Raw genomic sequence first — 20448 nt, forward strand, 5'->3', positions numbered from 1 at the left:
AGGGAGAGAAGAGATAAGATAGGGGAGCAGATTTTTAGTTAAAGTTCTTTTGAAATTTCAGTCTGTCCCCCAATTAGGCAAAGGAGAAGGGAGCTCTCATTGATTCAACACCTACTATATGCCAGGCTCACTTAAACTTCACATTAGCCCTGTGAGGAATCAGGGCCCCTCCAATTCAAAGATAAAGACTCTGTGATTCAGAGAATTAAGTAACTTGCCCAAGGGCCCTCTTTTCATAAGTAGTGGAATATGGCTTTGAGCCTAGGTGTGTCCAACACAGACGCCTGACAACAAAGATATTTCTACAAAGAGGGCATTTTAGAATAGAGAGAACGGGGTGAAGGCAAAAAAAGTCAGAGAATTTAAAAAGGAAAGGCAAAGAGTAGAGGCACCATCTAAACACTGCCCCCACTCCCCTACCAAAGGGCATCCCCTGAGTTCAGGATTCAGTTTAAGTCAGGAACAAACTTCTTATGGGTGGATGCTGGCTGAACTGAAGAAGAATGACTTCAACGGTCTTTTACTGTATGACTTTTATTTGCAAAACATAACCCAGGACATAATTCATGCAATCAAGAAGTTTACAATCCAATGGGGAAACCAGATATTGAACACATTCCACCAAAGTTGATGTGTAAGGAAAATGCTCTAGTCTCCTGGAGAACGTAACAAACAAATCCAGTTGGCAGGAAACAGGGGCTTCTTCACCGGGACTTGGTTGGGTGGGGAACTGAGGGTAGGTATGAGAGGTGCAAGGAAGAGGGAGGGAAGGGAGCCAGTCTTCAAGGCTGGTGACGAAGCCGTGGAGACTGCAGCTCAGTTTGGGAGTGACAGAGAAAGAGAAGGCAAAGGTGCAGAGTTGAGGGAAAGTTTTGTTTAGGGCAGTGGAGCTCTGACCTTGTCAGTCTGGTGGAGGGGGCAGGGATGGGAAGGATGCTAATATAAATATCATACTAATATAAATATTCACATAATTAGAAGAATTAGTACTAGGTGTATTTATATAGTAGGGGTGAAATAGTCAAGGTCATCGACCTTACGAGGGCGTTTGCCTTGGCAAGAAATTGGGATCAATTCTGAGAATGGGGGGAAGGGGAGGATAGGTGTGATTTCATAAAATTTTGAGACAGAGGAGAGGAAGTTGAGGACACTGGATTGTTGGGCCTTGCAGAAAGTTAAAATATCTTTTAGGCCGGGAGTGCTGAGGTGGTTACTAGCTTCAGAAGAGTTGGAAAAATCTGGAAGTGTGACTGGAGGAACTGTGAACATAATCAACAAGGGATGCAGGCGTGGGCAACAGCAACCAATATCTCGATAGCCACGGGGCGGTCTGGGACCCCGGGAGGGGCGGTGGCTGCAACTCCGGCCCCGCTCCGCACAGCTGGGCCAGAGCAGCACCACCCCCGCGAGCAGGTGGCAGCGCCGCCCGCGGGGAGCCAAGCAGGCGGGGAGCGCCGGGGGTAGCGGCGCGCACTGGGGGCCGAGAAGCAGGCTGCGCCGCGGGCCGCCGGCAGCGGGAGGCGGGCCCGAATGAGCGGGCCTCCGCGCGGTATTTGGCACGCACGCGCAGACGGGCCGCGGGGCCCGGAGGCACAGAGGAGGGGGAGCCAGAAAGAGGGGGTTGCTGAACGTATTTCCGCTCTGGCGGACAAATAATACCGGCCAAAGGAGAGGCCAGGCCGTCCGGCCCTTTAACCGTGTGGGGGGGGTTGCTGGTGAAGAAAGGGGGGTCGGGAAAGGGGGAATCCTGCTCCTTTAATTCCCTCCCCTCTTCCTCCTCCCCGAGTTCTCGCCGACGCCGCCGCGCGCGGGGCCTGGAACACACGCCACGAGCCGCCCCCGCCCCTCCCCCCTTACGCCCACGCGGAGCCGGCCCCGCGCGCGCGCCCCGTGCACCCACGCGCCTGCGCGCTGCCCAGGCCCTGCCCGTGTGTGGGGGCGCAGTCGGCCCCGGGGGGGGGGTGGGGGAAATAGGGGGGGAAAAAAACAGCGCGCGGAACCCGGCCAGGTGAGAGGCGCGTGCACTCAGGGTCGTGGGGCTGGTTGGGGGGGGGGGGGCGTGCCACGGAGTTCTGAACGTGGGGGGGGGGGCCGTGCACGATGCGTGCAGGCAAGAGGGGAAGACGTGAAAGGCGCGTGCAAACGTGCAAGGGGGGTGGTGGAGGAATGAGGCAGCGGGTAAAGGGGCGGGGTGAGAAGAGGCTGCAACCGGGGCCACCTTAGAACCCAGGCCTCTGCTCCCCCTTCCGCCGGCCTTCCCCCGTGGGCGCGCGGGCTCACCCCATCTTCGCGGGCTGTCGGGCTGGGGGGTGTGGACGCCGCTGCCCCGCCCCCGGGAACCACGCCTCCCTCCTTTCGGAGGGACAGCGCCTGCCCGGGGGCTGGGGAAACTGAGGAAGAGGCTTGAAAACTGGATGATCTGATGCTGGGAGGGCCAGGCAAGAATGGGGGTGCGAGGCCTGGAGCTTTGGCCTAGGAAAGCTGGAGACCTTTGTCTCTGACCGGTTTCCTTCCCAACCAGGGTGGCCCACCCCCGCCACAATGGCCTCTGGGGTGGAAGTCCTGCGCTTCCAGCTGCCCGGCCACGAGGCCGCTACGCTGCGGAACATGAACCAGCTCCGCGCAGAGGAGCGGTTCTGCGACGTGACCATTGTGGCCGACAGCCTCAAGTTCCGCGGCCACAAGGTCATCTTGGCCGCCTGCTCGCCGTTCCTGCGGGACCAGTTCCTGCTGAATCCCAGCTCTGAGTTGCAGGTCTCCCTGATGCACAGTGCACGCATAGTGGCTGACCTGCTCCTCTCTTGCTATACGGGCGCCCTGGAATTCGCCGTCAGGGACATTGTTAACTACCTGACGGCCGCCTCCTACCTGCAGATGGAGCACGTGGTGGAGAAATGCCGGAATGCCCTCAGCCAGTTCATCGAGCCCAAAATAGGCCTCAAAGAGGATGGGGTCAGCGATGCCAGCCTTGTGAGCAGTGTCAGTGCCACCAAATCCCTCCTCCCTCCCGCCAGGACCCCGAAGCCAGCCCCCAAACCCCCACCCCCACCCCCTCTCCCCCCTCCACTCCTGCGGCCTGTGAAGCTGGAGTTCCCGCTGGATGAGGACCTAGAGCTGAAGGCCGAGGAAGAGGATGAGGATGAGGACGAGGACGTGTCTGACATCTGCATCGTCAAGGTGGAATCGGCCTTGGAGGTGGCACACCGGCTCAAACCTCCCGGAGGCCTGGGAGGAGGTCTGGGCATCGGAGGCTCTGTGGGCAGCCACCTTGGGGAGCTGGCCCAGAGCAGCGTGCCCCCCAGCACTGTGGCTCCACCACAGGGCGTGGTGAAAGCCTGCTACAGCCTGTCCGAGGACGCGGAAGGGGAGGGCCTGCTGTTGATCCCAGGAGGCCGGGCCAGCGTGGGGGCCACCTCAGGCCTGGTGGAGGCAGCAGCGGTGGCCATGGCTGCCCGGGGGGCGGGGGGCAGCCTGGGGGCGGGGGGCAGTCGGGGACCCCTGCCCGGAGGCTTTTCCAGTGGCAATCCCCTAAAGAACATCAAGTGCACCAAGTGCCCGGAAGTGTTCCAGGGCGTGGAGAAGCTGGTCTTCCACATGCGGGCGCAGCACTTCATCTTCATGTGCCCGCGCTGCGGCAAGCAGTTCAACCACAGCAGCAACCTCAACCGCCACATGAACGTGCACCGCGGCGTCAAGTCGCACTCGTGTGGCATCTGCGGCAAGTGCTTCACGCAGAAGTCCACGCTGCACGACCACCTCAACCTCCACTCGGGAGCGAGGCCTTATCGCTGTTCCTACTGCGATGTGCGCTTCGCTCACAAGCCTGCTATTAGGCGGCACCTCAAGGAGCAGCACGGCAAGACCACGGCCGAGAACGTGCTGGAGGCCAGCGTGGCTGAGATCAACGTCCTCATCCGCTAGCGCTAGCGTGACAGGCGCTGGGTCCCTGGGCTGGGGGGAAGGGGGCTCCTTGGTCCAGGAGAATAGGGGGGTGTGGGGGGCAGGGGCAGGCAGGTGCGGTGGGGAGTCTGAGCAGACACACACATCCTGAGGGAGGGGCCGAAGATTCCTTAGAAGACCCTGCCTCTTCAGAAGAAAAGGATGGACAGGGAGAGAGTTCTTTGAGAAGGCCAAGGGAATAGGGGGTCCCAGAGAAAGATTTTCTTCTCTTGGAGGTGCATGGATATGTGGAGGGAGGGGAAATGTCCTATGGGATGAGGAGGGGAAAAGACTGGAAAATATTTTATTCCTGGCTACGGCTGCCCAGGAAGAGGTTCTGGCATTTCTTGAGGTAGGGGGTGGGTGGGTGGGAACTGGGAGGGAATTTGGCAGGAGGCAGCTTACCTGCTCCTGCTTGGACTAGATCCTTGGGAGAGGGAGTGGTAGGGGGAAAGGATTATTGAATTCCGGAAAAGGAAGGGGGAGACAGTTCTTGCATGCTGGGGAAATGGGATGGGTACAAGGCTCACCAAAATTCTAGGGAGAACAAAGGAAGATGGCAGGTAAGAGAATATGGGGGTGAGCATCCTGGGTAGATACTGGGAAGGGGGGTACAATAGCAGGAACTACGAATAGTGGTGGGGGTGGGGGGTAGGGCACTGAGATGAGAGGCGGCAAGGAGGGCTGTTGCGGTGGGGGAGGGAGAGGAGTAGAGACTTATACAGTATTTTTTAAGAAAACAAAACGTATTTTTTAGGATTTTTTCTGGAGTTTGGGGTTTTAGTTTTTCTGCTTTTGTTTTTCCACAAAATAAAAAAAATAAAAAAACTTTTTTTTCTTTATACTCTTTCTGGCAACTGCATGTAAATGACTATCCCACCCTAGACCACCTCACCCTCTGATGCCATTTTCTAAGTACCCAGAGGACACAACTCATGCAGGTCTCATGCCTGAAGGAGCCTTGAGAGGGGAAGGGGAGTGTGACAAGTGGGCTCCTCTGGCCAGAGACCCTCCCAGTTCTGCATCCTCAACTCCTGTCAGATACCTCACAGCACAAGTGTTCCGTGATTGGCGGAGGTGTTAACAAATGACCTACTCTAGTTGAGTTTGGTGTCAGGGCTAGGGATGGGGTGTAGGTGTGATCGTTGTGCCCACCAAAATTGTAAGCTGGAGCCGGTGTTTGGGCGTTTTTGGTCTGGGGAATGGGTTCCTGTCCTGAAGAAAGATAAAAACCACTGTTTGGGTTAGGATGTGGAGAAGACTACAATTCCCAGAAAGCTCTGGAATAGTTCTTAACCGAAGAGAACTACAGTTCCCAGAAGACCTTGAATTGGCCTCAGGTGCCCTATACCCTCTCCACTTGCCTGTGTCAAATATCGCATGTGAAATACAGATATTTTCCAAACTTCGACCAGATGTAATACCTACAGAGACGGTACTCTAAATACTGCTCTCAAAGTTGTGTGTCCTGGTGTCATATCACTCATACTTCCACTGTCGGCTGGGCTATGACCAACGGAGTGCCTGCTATGCTTGTGAAGCGTTTGGCAAAAAAAGTTTACTTATTAGAGTGTTACCAGACAGTAATGACTCGGGCCTCTGGGGGCGTACCTGGATCTCTAGTGCATGTGGTGGCGTGACATGTCTGGCATAAATGGAAGAGACATTTAGCCCCAGGTTTTCAAAAGGGGTCGCTGCTCCAGGGGACACTTGAAACTGCATGCTAGAACCAGCCAAGAGTAAAGGTGTCTTCCGCGCGTCCCCATCGCCCCCTTCTTGCTCGTTAGAGAAGCGAGGCCAAAACTGAGGCCGAGTCTTCTATCTAGTGACCCAGAAACTAGAAAGCAACCAGAAGCAGGAGAAGCACACATGGGTAGGACTGGAAATACAGCCGCTGCCGAGAGCCGGGAGGCTCAGTGGCTCCGCTAGTTACCTAAAGCCAGGTGGCAGATGGAGAAGCCACACCTGGACCCAGGCGTGCCTCGCCTTCGGTTCCCAGCTGAGCTGAGGCCAGGAATGGCAGGAATTCTCCCCTGCAGCCCCCAGCTTAGAACAGGAACTGCCATCTCTGAGACCGCTCTCGGGGGAAAATGGCCAGAAAGCGCGTAGTGGCTCCTTTAAGGCTCCTCCTAGCCCTCCCTCCTCGCCCACGTGACCCGGGGCGGCCGCGCGCCGGCTCGGCCCCCCGCGCAAGCGGCGATGGCGGCGGCGGCGGGAGCTGCAGCGGCGGCGGCCGCCGAGGTGCGGAAGGGGAGGGGGAGAGGCGGGTGCATGCCCGCGCGCGCGCCCGGGGGAAGCGCGCGCCCGTGCAATGCTCCGGGGGTGCATCGGGGCCGGGGGGCCCGGGCGAGACTTGCAGCAATCCGGAGGGCCAGCACCGGGGGCGGATGAGGGGACCAGGGGGTGGGAGGTGGGGGGAGTGGGCACCGAGGCGCGCGTGCAGCCGCCGGCTGCCCCCGAGTGGGCAGCGGGCGCCGGAGCCCCAGGAACACGCGCGAGGGGCACGAGGGGCCGTCCACCGGGCTGGGGGGCAGTGGGTGCTGGAGGGGTTGGTGCCCGGGGTCCCCGCGGCCTGGGGGACAAAAGGGGAGAGGCGCGTGCAGCCGGGAGGAGGGGGCGGGGCCGGGGTGCGGAGGCCCCGCCCCCTCCCCCTCCTCTCTTCTCGGCCCCTGAGATGCGGGGTCTACCGAGAGGGAGGGGGCTGATGCGGGCCCGGGGGAGGGGTCGTGCGGCCCCTCCGGGCAGTCGTGGCCGCGGAAGGGGGGGGCCCCATAGAGGAAGAGGTAGGCCCCGGAGCCTCCTGTCTCTTCCCAGGGCCCAGGCGTCCTGGGCCCCTCAACTTCCTACAGGACTGACCAGCTCTCCTATCCCTTGTGTCCCCTCCCAGGGGGAGGCCCCCGCTGAGATGGGGGCGCTGGTGCTGGAGAAGGAGCCCAGAGGAGCCACCGAGAGAGGTGAGTGCAGCAGAAACAGGCCCAGTTGGACCTTCACCTCCCCCAACACAGGATCTTTTGAGCCCTTAGCCCTGAACTTTTTCTTTTCCATTACAGTTCATGGCTCTTTGGGGGACACCCCTCGTAGTGAGGAGATCCTGCCCAAGGCCAACCCTGACTCCCTGGAGACTGCTGGCCCCTCATCCCCAGCCTCTGTCACGGTCACCGTCGGCGATGAGGGGGCTGACACCCCTGTAGGGGCCACACCACTCATTGGGGACGAACCCGAGAATCTCGAGGGAGATGGGGACCTCCATGGGGGCCGCATCCTGATGGGTGAGAGGCCAGGGAGCCTGGGGGTGAGGTGGGGTATTCTCTGACTTTGCCTCCCCTCTTATCTTCTGCCTGCGTGCCTGTGTTTTTCAGGCCATGCCACGAAGTCATTCCCGTCTTCCCCCAGTAAGGGGGGTGCCTGTCCCAGCCGAGCCAAGATGTCAATGACAGGGGCAGGAAAATCACCCCCATCAGTCCAGAGTTTGGCTATGAGGCTGCTGAGTATGCCGGGGGCCCAGGGGGCAACAGCAGCAGGGCCTGAACCCCCTCCAGCCACAGCCAGCCCGGAGGGGCAGCCCAAGGTCCATCGAGCCAGGAAAACCATGTCCAAACCAGGAAATGGACAGGTGAGGCTTAGGGGGAGGTTTGTGGGGGTGGGAGAGACAGAGTAATTAACCATAAACCTCTTGTGGGCTGCTTTTTTACAATTTAGCTTCAGGTCTTTTCTTATCCAGTCAGTGCTTCACATATTTACCAAGGTTCTACTGTGTGTCAGTTTCTCTACTGGGACTTAATCTGGAACAGACAGGTTTCTATCTTCCTGGGGTTTACATTCTTAGGCAGAGGGGAGTAAAAAACACAAATGTTAAAGAGTTAATTATGTAGTTAATGTCTTAATTACTCTTATGATAATGACTAGAGAAACTTCAAACCACTTTTCCTTTCTACCTCAAAGCAGGCCCCAAGGGAACTTCTCCCTTCTTTGAAACTGCTCCTGCTGTTTTAAAGGTTTTACTATGAATCTCTACAGGGAAGGAGCTGAGGGCCACAGAAATGTCCAAGGAGGGAGATGACAAGAGCCCCAGAATCTCAGAAGCTTTATGACAGTGTTTTTAGGGTTCTTGGCATCAGTGTTAGATGTGGGATGTGCTTGACACAGTTCTTATTATTGGCATGGAACTTCAGATGGCATTTTAGAGGGTGTGGCTCACCACCTCACCCCCACCTGGGGCTTGGCTCTAAGCTAATCCAGGCAGAACCATAGATGCTCCCTGACCCTAAGTGTGCTCCCTCTCCGCCCCCAGCCCCCAGTCCCTGAGAAGCGGCCCCCTGAAGTGCAGCATTTCCGCATGAGTGATGATGTGCACTCGCTGGGGAAGGTGACCTCAGGTCAGTCCCACCCCCCACCTACCTGCGGCTTGCCTGTGCTAAGGGTTTAGAGTACGGGCCTCACTCCTTTCTCTCTCTCCTTCCAGATGTGGCCAAAAGGAGGAAGCTGAACTCAGGAGGTGGCCTGGTGAGCCAGGAGAGGCAGGGAACAGGGCCTGGGCCTCTCCAGCTGGGGGACTGCTCTGAGGGATCCTAGGAGCTGGGGCTCCATCTCGCCCTCAAGGGAGATGGGGCGTTGGTGAGGGAGTGCCAGCAGCTTCAATTTTTTTCTTTAAATCTTTTTCTAGTCAGAGGAGTTGGGTTCTGCACGGGGTTCGAGAGAAGTGACCCTGGAGAAGGGGGACCCCGGGTCCCTGGAGGAGTGGGAAACGGTGGTGGGGGATGACTTCAGCCTCTACTACGATTCCTACTCTGTGGATGAGCGGGTGGACTCTGACAGCAAGGTGAGAGGGAGCCAGCCGCCCTCCCGGCCAGCGCTCCCCCGCGTCCAGGGCTCGCTCTCCAGTCTTTCCTGCCCCACTTTCTTCTCTCCTTCCTTTTCTGAACACCCACTAACTCACTGCCCCATACTGTCTATAACTTATTTCCAGTATATGCTCTACCCCATATCATCCCCTTGCCCCTCTCCACAGTGATAATCACCATCGTGGACTTGGGGTTTAACATCCCATTTTATGGTTTATTTGTTGTTTGTTTGCTTGTTTATTCCTTTGCTCCTTGTTTGGTTTTATTTCACATATATGTTTGTCCATGCAGCATAATGCTTAGTCTTGCCTGTTTTGCTTTTCATTCGTTTTATCGTGGAAACTTTCAAATATACACAAAAGAATAGAATAGTGAGCCCCCAGGTAGCCATCACCCAGCTCCAAGGATTATCAATACACAGCTGATCTTGACTCATCTCTTCCTCCCCAACACCCACACTTACTGGATTATTTCAGAGCAAATCGCAGATACCGTATCATTTTATCTAGAAATATTTCCACAAGTATCTCTAAACATAAGACCTCTTTCTGTTTTTAAAAAATTTACAAATAATTTTTTTTTTCCGCCATGCGGTATGTGGAGATCATAGTTCCCCAGCCAGGGATCAAACCCATGCCCCCTGCAGTGGAAGTGGGGAGCCCTTCCACTGGACCACCAGGGAAGTCCCTACAAATGATGCTTTAACACCATCACCTTGCTATCAGTCAGTCTTCACATTTTCTCGGTTGTTTCATAAATGAGTTTTCGTATGTCAGGTTTCAGTGAGGTCCACACCTTGATTTGATTATTTGTCTTAGGTCTCTCTTGATGTATAGGTTCCCTATTTAAAAAAAAAACAAACTTGCCATTTATTTATTGAAGAAACCAAGTCGGTTATCCTACAGAATTCTTCACATTTAGGAGTTGGCTGATTGGGTGGGGATTGACACATAACCCTCTGCCCGATGTTGCATCACATCAGGCATGGAAACATTTGGTCTTTTATTAGTGAAGTTAAGATCAGTGGATTCAGGAGATGTCAGCCTGACTTCATTATAGCGTTTCTAGTTTTTTTTGTTTTTCGTTTTAATCTTTGGCTGTGTTGGGTCTTCGTTGCTGCGCGCGGGCTTTCTCTAGTTGCGGCGAGCAGGAGCTACTCTTTGTTGCGGTGCGCGGGCTTCTCATTGTGGAGGCTTCTCTTCTTGCAGAGCACGGACTCTAGGTGCACGGGCTTCAGTAGTTGTGGTACGTGGGCTCAGTAGTTGTGGCTCGCGGGCTCTAGAGCACAGGCTCAGTAGTTGTGGCGCACAGGCTTAGTTGCTCCGCAGCATGTGAGATCTTCTCGGACCAGGGCTCGAACCCATGTCCCCTGCATTGGCAGGCAGATTCTTAACCACTGCGCCACCAGAGAAGCCCCTCTAATTAGTTTTTCATTTAGTGTTTTCAGTCTTGCCTCTTTGTGAACTTCATCAAGAGTCTCATACTATACGTTTGTTATCTAGAACGTATTCCTTTCTTTTCCTGTTTACTGTTATGTTGCCAAGATTCATCACGTTGTTGCATGTCACCATAGCACCTTATTTTTTATTACAGTATAATATGCTACACCCCCTCTCTGTATCCAGCCCTTTTCTTCCTTTCCTGTTCACACTCATCGTCACCAGGGAGCCATCCGTGGAGAATTGTTTTCTTGATCCCGCCTCATTCTCTGAGTCCCGGGGATCGGATGTGTCCTGCTCTGCCTCTCTCCCAAGTTCCCCCCAGCAGAGAGCTGTGGCCTGGGCGTCACTGTTTCTTCAGCCCCACTTTGCCTCTCTTCCAGTCTGAGGTCGAAGCTCTGGCTGAACAACTGAGTGAGGAAGAGGAAGAGGAAGAGGAGGAAGAGGAAGAGGAGGAAGAGGAGGAGGAGGAAGAGGAAGAAGAAGAGGAAGATGAAGAGTCAGGCAATCAGTCTGACAGGGTAGAACTGGAGGCTGGCGTCCCCGGAGGAGTGGGGGCTTCGGGGACAGAGGTCTGAGTCCTCAAAGGAGGGGGTTACGGACTGGGGGCCGGGCTCTTTAACGCTCTTCCTCCTCCCCAGAGTGGTTCCAGCGGCCGGCGCAAAGCCAAAAAGAAATGGCGGAAGGACAGCCCGTGGGTGAAGCCATCACGGAAACGGCGGAAGCGGGAGCCTCCGAGGGCCAAGGAGCCACGAGGTGAGAAGGCTCCTCTGTTTTGGGGTCCCCTCCTCCAGCCCCCTCCCGGCCCCCAGAGAGCATGCATGCACACACACGCTCAGCATGCACACCCGCATGTACCCCCGCATCCAGGCACCTGTGAGCTCGCACTCTCACTCTCTCTGTCTCTGTGTCAGGAGTGAATGGTGTGGGCTCCTCAGGCCCCAGTGAGTACATGGAGGTCCCTCTGGGGTCCCTGGAGCTGCCCAGCGAGGGGACCCTCTCTCCCAACCACGCTGGTAATTGCCAATTGCCGGGATAGGGAGCCACTAGGGGGCGCCCTCGGGGCCGGAGGGAATGGGGAGGAGGGGAACCCCGCTGGAGCTGGGGTGTCCATGGCCAGACTTTGGGGGTTCTGGAGCACGGAGGGAAAGTCAAGGCGGGGGTGAGAGGCCCCAGGAGGGGTCCCGGTGGGTGAGAGGCTGGGCCTCCCTCAGCTCCCTCTTTCCTCCATCCAAGGGGTGTCCAATGACACATCTTCGCTGGAGACAGAGCGTGGGTTTGAGGAGTTGCCCCTCTGCAGCTGCCGCATGGAGGCACCCAAGATAGACCGCATCAGCGAGAGAGCGGGGCACAAGTGCATGGCCACGGAGAGTGTGGATGGAGAGGTGGGCCTCTGGGCTGGTAGGTGAGTTGCCAGGGCATCCAGCCCCAGAGCCCAGCCTCACCTCTTGTCACCCATCCTCACTGCGCACAGCTATCGGGCTGCAACGCTGCAATCCTCAAGCGGGAGACCATGAGACCGTCAAGCCGCGTGGCACTGATGGTGCTCTGTGAGACCCACCGCGCCCGCATGGTCAAACACCACTGCTGCCCAGGCTGTGGCTACTTCTGCACGGCGGTGAGTGACCAGTGGGGCAGACAGGCAGCATGCCCCATGGGGGTAGGGGCTCCCAGAGCCTGGCCACATTGTTTTCCTGCCCCCAGGGCACCTTCCTGGAGTGTCACCCTGACTTCCGAGTGGCCCACCGCTTCCACAAGGCCTGTGTGTCCCAGCTGAACGGGATGGTCTTCTGTCCCCACTGTGGGGAGGACGCATCTGAGGCCCAGGAGGTGACCATCCCCCGGGGGGATGGGGTGACCCCACCGGCTGGCACTGCAGCCCCTGCCCCCCCGCCCCTGGCCCAGGATGCCCCTGGGAGAGCGGACACTTCCCAGCCCAGGTACTGGCTTTGCCCTTCCTTTCTGTCTGCTCCCTGCCCCAGTCCCCGTCTCCCCTGAACATTCACACCTTCTCCCACAGCGCCCGGATGCGAGGACAGGGGGAGCCCCGGCGTCCACCCTGCGACCCCCTGGCTGACACCATCGACAGCTCGGGGCCCTCCCTAACCCTGCCCAGTGGGGGCCGCCTCTCAGCTGTGGGGCTGCCACCTGGCCCAGGCCGGGAGGCCCTGGAAAAGGCCCTGGTCATTCAGGAGTCAGAGAGGTGAGTAGGGGTTGCCCTCGGGCACAGCAGCTAGGACTGGGGCTGGAAGTGTGGAGCTACAGGTGTTGGGACCGATGCTTGAATCTGGGGACTCAACCCCCTCTCCCTCCCTCACCATGGCAGGCGGAAGAAACTCCGTTTCCACCCCCGGCAGCTATACCTGTCCGTGAAGCAAGGGGAGCTGCAGAAGGTGATCCTGATGCTGTGTGAGTATTCCACTCCTTCGTTCAGCAAACCCTGCCTGAGCACCGATTATGTACCAGTCACTGGACTCGGGGCCAGGAGGGCAGCAATGAGGGACGTCGTCCTTGCCCTGAAGGACTTAGTGTGGTGGGGGAATAACCCGTGATGATGGGGACTGGGGACTGTTCTGAGTGCTTATGCACGTTCACTCACTTAAATCTTCCCAGCGGAGGCCCAGAGAGGTTAACTACCTTGCCCAGTGCACAGCAGTACTAAGGGGCAGGGGCAGGGGCAGGGCCATTTGAACTCAGGCAGAGCTGGTGCTCTCCTTACTCTGATCAGTGCCGTGCTGCAGTGGAGGTGAGCACAAAGAAGGCCCAGGAGGGGTCCCTGACTCAGGTTGGGGCCCTGAGAAGCCTTCCTGGAGGAGGTGCCACCCACCCCCTAGCTTGCTTACCACCTGTCCCTCCCTCTCCCGGTGTGGCGGGCCCTCCCCACAGTGGACAACCTGGACCCCAACTTCCAGAGCGACCAGCAGAGCAAGCGCACGCCCCTGCACGCGGCTGCCCAGAAGGGCTCTGTGGAGATCTGCCACGTACTGCTGCAGGTCAGCGCGGGCCCAGCCCTAGGACCCCCCTCCCCTGCCCAGCCCCTCCCTGGTGCCAGCCCGCGTGCCCCCTCCTTGCAGGCTGGAGCGAACATCAATGCTGTGGACAAGCAGCAGCGGACGCCGCTGATGGAGGCCGTGGTGAACAACCACCTGGAGGTGGCTCGCTACATGGTGCAGCGCGGGGGCTGCGTCTACAGCAAGGTGCGCGGCCGCGCAGGCCGGGGCGGGGCTCAGGGGCCGGGCCTGAGGTGCCAGCCAGCCGGCTCATCTGCCTGCATCGCCCTCAGGAGGAAGACGGCTCCACCTGCCTCCACCACGCAGCCAAAATTGGGAATCTGGAGATGGTCAGCCTGCTGCTCAGCACGGGACAGGTGGACGTCAACGCCCAGGTCAGCGGCCGGGCTTCCGGCCCAGCCCCCTGGGGTCCTTGCCTCAGCCTCAGGCTTTAGGTCCCCTTTCTCCCTCATCTGACCTCTGACCCTTTCCCTGCATTTCACACTGTTCCAGTCTGTCCCCATCTCTTTTTCCCCCTTCGTTTGTATGTCTCTTCACTCTCTTCTGTTTCTTTCTTTTTTCTTTTTATCAGTTTTCAGAATGAGTTGCGGCCTTAATCTCTAGAACTGTCCAGTGAGATTCCTTACTAACTCAGTTTTTCACGTGTTGGAGGTGTTTTAGTTTGTGTCATTCTTCTTGATCTTTGGGTTTTTTTAATTTTAATTAATTTTTATTGGCGTATAGTTGCTTTACAATGTTGTGTTAGTTTCTACTGTACAGCAAAATGAATCAGCTATACATACACATATATCCCGTCTTTTTTGGATTTCCTTCCCATTTAGGCCACCACAGTGTGTTAGGTACAGTTCCCTGTGCTATGCAGTATGTCCTCATTAGTTGTCTGTTTTATACGTGGTATCAATAGCGTATATGTGTCAATCCCAATCTCCCAGTTCCTCCCATCCTCCCCTTCGTATCCACACGTTTGTTCTCTACGTCTGTGTCTCTATTTCTGCTTTGCAAATAAGATCATCGTTACCATTTTTCTAGATTCCACATATATGCGTTAATATAAGATACTTGTTTTTCTTTTTCTGATTTCCTCCACTCTGTATGACACTCTCTAGGTCCATCCATGTCTCTACAAATGACCCAATTTTGTTCCTTTTTATGGCTGAGTAATATTCCATTGTATATATGTGCCACATCTTCTTTATCTGTTTCTCTGTTGATGGACACTTAGGTTGCTTCCATGTCCTGGCTGTTGTAAATAGTGCTGCAGTGAACATCGGGGTGCTCGTCTTGATCTTTGAATTGTTCTGTCCTTTGTCCAGAAGAAGCCCCTTGCCATAGGCTCCTGTGGCTTTTGAAATGACCCAGTGGCCTTTGAGAGCATCCTTTTCAGTACCTATCCTGCCCCAGACTCAGGATCTACCGTTTCTCTAAGAAACTCTGGTTCCTTTAAATGGGAAGTATTTTTTAGAGACTACAGTCTGTGTACGTAGGGGTGGTCATTGTTATTGGGTTCCTGCTTCTAGGACTTTTGAGTGGGCAGATCAAGGAAATATGTATTTTTTATTCTTTTAATTTTTTTTTTTTTTAATTCATGTATTTATTTATTGGCTGTGTTGGGTCTTCGTTGTTGCACGCGGGCTTTCCCTAGTTGCGGCAAGCGGGGGCTACTCTTTGTTGCGGTGTGCGGGCTTCTCATTACGGTGGCTTCTCTTTGTTGAGGAGCACAGGCTCTAGGCGCGCGGGCTGCAGTAGTTGTGGCACGCGGCCTCAGTAGTTGTGGCACACGGGCTTAGTTGCTCCACGGCATGTGGGATCTTCCCAGACCAGGGCTCGAACCAGTGTCCCCTGCATTGGCAGGCAGATTCTTAACCACTGCACCACCAGGGAAGTCCCAAGGAAATACATACTTTTTAAAAAGAGAAAAATCACTTCGCAGCCTTGAGCAATAGGCACTTACTAGTCCCATTTTATAAACGAGGAAACTGAGACCCGGAGCCGTTAAATGACTTGCCCAGCGTTCCACAGCCTGTGAGTGGTGGAGCTGGGACTCTGAGCGTGAGTCTAGCTCCGGAGCCTGTGCTCTTGACCCCATCTGTTTGGGTGAGCAGGGCTGGAGCTGCCTCTCCACCCTCCTCCTTCCCTCCCCACCCACAGGACAGTGGGGGGTGGACGCCCATCATCTGGGCCGCAGAGCACAAGCACATCGAGGTGATCCGCATGCTGCTGACAAGGGGCGCCGATGTCACCCTCACAGACAATGTGAGAGTTTGGTCGGGATGCGGGAGGTGGGTGCAGCCCCCCGCCCCTGAGCAAGGTGCCGGCTGGGTTCAGACCTCTCCGCCTGCCACCTCCACAGGAGGAGAACATCTGCCTGCACTGGGCCTCCTTCACCGGCAGCGCCGCCATCGCAGAGGTTCTCCTGAACGCCCGCTGCGACCTCCACGCTGTCAACTACCACGGGGACACGCCCCTACACATTGCAGCCCGGGAGAGCTACCACGACTGCGTGCTGTGAGCCTCCACCCCTCCCCCACCTGGACACTCCTCTGCCCCCTGTCACAGCCCCGGACCCCACAGGCTTCCCGTCCCCTCCCAGGTTGTTCCTGTCACGCGGGGCAAACCCTGAGCTGCGGAACAAGGAGGGGGACACGGCGTGGGACCTGACCCCTGAGCGCTCTGACGTGTGGTTTGCGCTCCAGCTCAACCGCAAGCTGCGGCTCGGGGTGGGAAATCGGGCCATCCGCACTGAGAAGATCATCTGCCGGTGAGCCTGGGCTCTCTCTTTACCCAGAGCCACCTCCGCCCCCTCCCCCGGCCCCTCGAATCCTCTGAGTCCCCAAAACCACCTCTGTCCCCCGTCCGCCCGCCACACGCACACATCAACTAGATACACCAAATAAAAATAGACAACACCCAGCTAAATTAGAATTTCGGGTGAACAGTACATACTTTTTTAACGTTAGGAGTGTCCCATGCAGTGTTTGGGACATACCTGTACTAAAAAATTGTTTCTTGACACCCTGAAATTCAGATTTAACTGAGTGTCCTGCCTTTTATCTGGGCACCTTACTCCCCACGCCCCAGTGAAGCCCCAGAGCCACCCTCTTCCCTCACCCAGCCCTCTCCCCACCTAGGGGAGTCCTCACCCCATGCTCTAGCCACCCAGCTCCATCTCCCCTCCTGCCAGGGACGTGGCTCGGGGCTATGAGAACGTGCCCATTCCCTGTGTCAACGGTGTGGACGGGGAGCCCTGCCCCGAGGATTACAAGTACATCTCGGAGAACTGCGAGACGTCCACCATGAACATAGACCGCAACATCACCCACCTACAGGTGAGTGCAGGGCCCTGGGCCCTCCTCCCAAAGGGACACCCAGAGCCACCAAGTACAGCTGGGCACACTGTGGGCCAACGAGGGCACCTGGCCAAGGTGGTGGGGCTGAAAGGGAGCTCTGGTGTGGGCTTGCATCCACCTAGGGAGGGGGTCCTTTTTCTAGGACACGTGAAGGTATCACATGGGCTCATGGTGGCCCTAGAGACACCCCCATCAGCAACAGCTTGATTCCCCCTCATCCTGGGACCATCACCATCACTGTCCTACAATGTGGACCCTAGAGGAAGGACAGCAGTTGTGGGGCAGGGGGCAGTGGAAGCTGAGGGGCCAAGGCCGATTCTGGGGGGTGAGCTGACCCTGCCTCCCGCCCCAGCACTGCACATGCGGGGATGACTGCTCCAGCTCCAACTGCCTGTGTGGCCAGCTCAGCATTCGCTGCTGGTATGACAAGGTACGTGCCCTCACCCTGGCCGCACACGCACTCATCCACTCCTTTGGGGGAGCTGGCCTCTGACACCAACTCCCTGGGACCTTGTCCCTCACCTTCTACCCTGTGGGGGAAGCAGCAAAGAGGGCAGGGCGAGACCTGGGATTCCTAGGATGTTGCCAGGACAGAGAGGGGCCTGGCCCAGGTATACGCAAACCCAGGGCGATGGTTGTGTGTTTCCTGTTGGATAAACTAAGAGCATATGTGGCCTCCCCCAGCCTGTCCTCCCTGTGTCTGGGTTGGGGTCAGCAGTGGATTTTTCTGTGAAGTCTTGGGAGTCCTGGGCAGCTGAGGTGGGCACCGCACAGAAACCACTGTCCTCCCCTCCCTCAACCCCAGGACGGGCGGCTGCTCCAGGAATTTAACAAGATCGAGCCCCCGCTGATTTTTGAGTGTAACCAGGCGTGCTCCTGCTGGAGAAACTGCAAGAACCGGGTAGTGCAGAGTGGCATCAAGTGAGGCCCAGCCCCTCAGCTCCCCTCACTCCCCTTTCTCCCTTCTCTCCCTCGGGGCGCTTCCAGGTCACGCCACTGAATATCACCCTCTCTCCCACCCCCAGGGTGCGACTGCAGCTCTACCGAACAGCCAAGATGGGCTGGGGCGTCCGAGCCCTACAGACCATTCCCCAGGGGACTTTCATTTGCGAGTGAGTGGTGGGAAGGGGGTACTGTGGCTCCTGGGGGCGTGGGGCTGGATGCAGGGCCACGGCTGACTCCCAGGCCTCCCTCTTTGCCCTCCTCCCTGATGGGTCCCAGCTCTTCATGCTGCCCCCACTCTGGCCAGCCTCCTCTGACCCCCATCCCCCAGCCTCCGCTCTGGCCAGACCACAGTGCCTGCGTCTTTCCCTCCCCTTTTCGGTGTATTTCCGAGCCTCACACTCCCTCTCCCCTGCCCTTCCCAACTGGGGAAAGCCCCAGTTTTACAGACAGACAGAGCTGGGTGTCCTTGGCCAAGTTCACAACCTCTTTGAGCCTCATTTTTCTTGTCTGCAAAATGGAGGTGATAACAGCTACCTTTCTGTCCACCTCATCAGGGGCCTCAGGCCTCTCCATCCATCAATTCTTTCTCTTCCCAGTATCCGTTACCTCTTCCTGTCCCCTGGCTTTTACTCCACGGCCTTCAAACGTAATCTAGGTCTCCTTTGGCCTTAAAAAAGAAAAGAAGAAAAAAAAAGAAAAAAAGTCATCCAGCCCCAATTGCCTATTTAAGAAACCATTCATTTTTCTTCCATCATGTCATCTCTCAATTTGACTGAGACAAGCGACCCCTTCCTCCTGGGCCTCAGTTTCCCCATCATCCACTCACTGCTCATCCCTGTCCAAATCTGCCTTTACCCTCACCCCGCTGCTGATGCCGCCTCTCAGCAGTCCCGCTCCCTGACCCGTGTGTCTCAGTCCTCATTCTCCTGGCATCTGCCACCCCCCTTAGCTCTGGCTCCCATGACACCGTCCTCACCCGCGACCCATCCATTCTTCCTCTTCACCAGCTCCTCTCCCACTACTTTCCAGACGTGGGTGTGCTCACCCCCAGTTCTTCATAGCTCCTGTGGCTCCGTCCCTTCCTGCCGTCCTCACCCCTCTCCTGTCAGCCCAGCGTTGCCCCCACCTGCTGGGTGATCCTTAGTCCACAAACCCCCGTGTCTACGCCTGAACAGATTTCCCCACCCAGGCCGACTGCCCACAGATACTGATCCCTTCACCCCAGAGGCTTGGCGCCGCCGTGCTCACCCGATTCATCCTCTGGTGCGGCTCGAGCCCCTCCCTCTAACTTCCCCACCACTGCTTCTCCAGCTCATCCCTGGCCCCACTCTGCCGGTCCCGCCTGTTGATCTAGTTGTCCGGTGGGACCCCAGCTGGCGGGAGTGTGTCCTGTGTGTACCCTCACGTGCCTGTGTCGCCAGGTTCCTCCTCCTGATCCCCCTTCTGGGTGGGGGCCACCCACCCCCTCCCTCCCAGATGATGTCCGCTATCCTTGGGGTCCCACTGTGCCTTGGGTCGCCCACCCCAGCTCCAGCTGTGTTGATCTGTGAGATTCACGAACAGCTGGCAAACAGTGGAAGAGGAATCGTGGGGCTGTGAGGAGAGACAGGGCCTGGAGCCTGCTCCCGGTAACCCCTGCTCACCTCCAGAACCACCACTCCCTGCCCGACAGGTATGTCGGCGAGCTGATCTCTGATGCTGAGGCTGATGTGAGAGAGGATGATTCTTATCTCTTCGACTTAGACAACAAGGTGGGCAGGAGACCCCTCTGCCGCCCTCCTCTCAGTCAGCAGATGGAAACCTGAGGAGGAGGGGCTGGGTGGTCAGGGGGGTGGGCAGGTTGGCCCAGCCAGCAGGGTGGTGGTAGATGTGATGAATGACGCCCTCCCATCAGGATGGAGAGGTGTACTGCATCGACGCCCGTTACTACGGCAACATCAGCCGCTTCATCAACCACTTGTGTGACCCCAACATCATCCCCGTCCGGGTCTTCATGCTGCACCAAGACCTGCGATTTCCACGCATTGCCTTCTTCAGCTCCCGAGACATCCGGGCCGGGGAGGAACTGGGGTGAGGCGTCCTGCGGCTCGGCCAGGGTGTGGGAGATGCAGCAAGCCCAGGACCGAAAGCAGACGGCTGGCGAGTGCCTGGTTTCCAGGCATGGATTAGAGCAGAGCTTCTCCGATGTCACTGTAAACAGAGTCCTGAGCCTCACAGATTCTGAGTCAGTAGGTTTGGGATGGGGCCTGAAGAATCTTCACTTCTAACAAGCTACCAGGCAGTGCTGGTGCTGCAGGTGCATTAGAACAGAGGAGGGCTTAGAGCCCATCCAAAGATGGGGGTGGGTGCTTTGGAGTGGGTCTGGGTCCCACAGACCTCTTGTGCTTCTCTGACAGGTTTGACTATGGTGACCGCTTCTGGGACATCAAAAGCAAATATTTCACCTGCCAGTGTGGCTCTGAGAAGTGCAAGCACTCAGCTGAGGCCATTGCCCTGGAGCAGAGCCGCCTGGCCCGCCTGGATCCCCACCCCGAGCTGCTGCCTGAGCTCGGCTCCCTGCCCCCCGTCAACCCCTGAGAGAGGACCACAACCCCTGGACAGCCACCAGCTCAGCAGCCACCTCTGCCACTTGCTGCCCACACCTGGGGGTGCTACCGTCTCCTCTCCCCCTACCCCTTCACACATTCCTCAGTCAGATCCCAGCCAGGCCCTGGAGGTCTGACAGCCCCTCTCTCCCAGAGCTGGTTCCTCCCTGGGAGGGTGACTTCAGGGCTGGCCACACCCCTGTTCCCCACCCTCAGCTGAAGTTTAATGAATTGAAATTGGGCCTCTGTGCTAACCGGTTTCCTTTGTTCTCAATAAATGTTGGGTTTATAATAAACTGGGTGATGGTTGGCGGAAAAGCACACACAGCCAGAGGGAATGT

The 20448-nt window shown here is 57.1% G+C and overlaps 2 protein-coding genes across 9 annotated transcripts; both read left to right on the forward strand.

Moving 5' to 3' along the window:
• Nucleotides 1–1474: 1474 nt before the first annotated feature.
• ZBTB12 (zinc finger and BTB domain containing 12) lies at nucleotides 1475–5350 on the forward strand. The gene is made up of 2 exons (XM_082346141.1): nucleotides 1475–2008; nucleotides 2522–5350. The coding sequence occupies exon 2, from the start codon at nucleotides 2542–2544 to the stop codon at nucleotides 3919–3921; it is 1380 nt and encodes a 459-aa protein (XP_082202267.1). The 5' UTR covers nucleotides 1475–2008; nucleotides 2522–2541; the 3' UTR covers nucleotides 3922–5350.
• Nucleotides 5351–6108: 758 nt separating this feature from the next.
• Nucleotides 6109–20403, forward strand: EHMT2 (euchromatic histone lysine methyltransferase 2; the record flags this gene model as incomplete). Of its 8 annotated transcripts, XM_082346493.1 has the most annotated exons (28): nucleotides 6109–6180; nucleotides 6827–6893; nucleotides 6990–7208; nucleotides 7299–7552; nucleotides 8231–8315; nucleotides 8402–8442; nucleotides 8603–8758; nucleotides 10603–10740; nucleotides 10861–10975; nucleotides 11134–11235; nucleotides 11456–11604; nucleotides 11694–11837; nucleotides 11924–12159; nucleotides 12240–12422; nucleotides 12546–12628; nucleotides 13106–13212; nucleotides 13294–13416; nucleotides 13503–13604; nucleotides 15379–15483; nucleotides 15581–15735; nucleotides 15821–15988; nucleotides 16412–16556; nucleotides 16930–17007; nucleotides 17383–17498; nucleotides 17603–17689; nucleotides 19195–19273; nucleotides 19417–19592; nucleotides 19919–20403. In XM_082346493.1, the coding sequence occupies 28 exons, from the start codon at nucleotides 6139–6141 to the stop codon at nucleotides 20097–20099; spliced, it is 3636 nt and encodes a 1211-aa protein (XP_082202619.1). In that variant the 3' UTR covers nucleotides 20100–20403. The 8 variants fall into 8 exon arrangements, 7 of the variants coding, with proteins under 7 accessions (XP_082202619.1, XP_082202620.1, XP_082202622.1 ...); XM_082346494.1 differs by lacking the exon at nucleotides 11134–11235; XM_082346490.1 differs by lacking the exon at nucleotides 6109–6180 and having other exon boundaries at nucleotides 6251–6893.
• Nucleotides 20404–20448: the final 45 nt, after the last annotated feature.

The sequence above is a fragment of the Balaenoptera borealis genome, assembly GCF_965194805.1.
Source record: "Balaenoptera borealis genome assembly, chromosome: 12".
Classification (NCBI taxonomy): domain Eukaryota; kingdom Metazoa; phylum Chordata; class Mammalia; order Artiodactyla; family Balaenopteridae; genus Balaenoptera; species Balaenoptera borealis.

Bases quoted from the DNA above. Each gene is read 5' to 3' on its own strand.
- ZBTB12 (XM_082346141.1), top strand. From the start codon at position 2,542: ATGGCCTCTGGGGTGGAAGTCCTGCGCTTCCAGCTGCCCGGCCACGAG.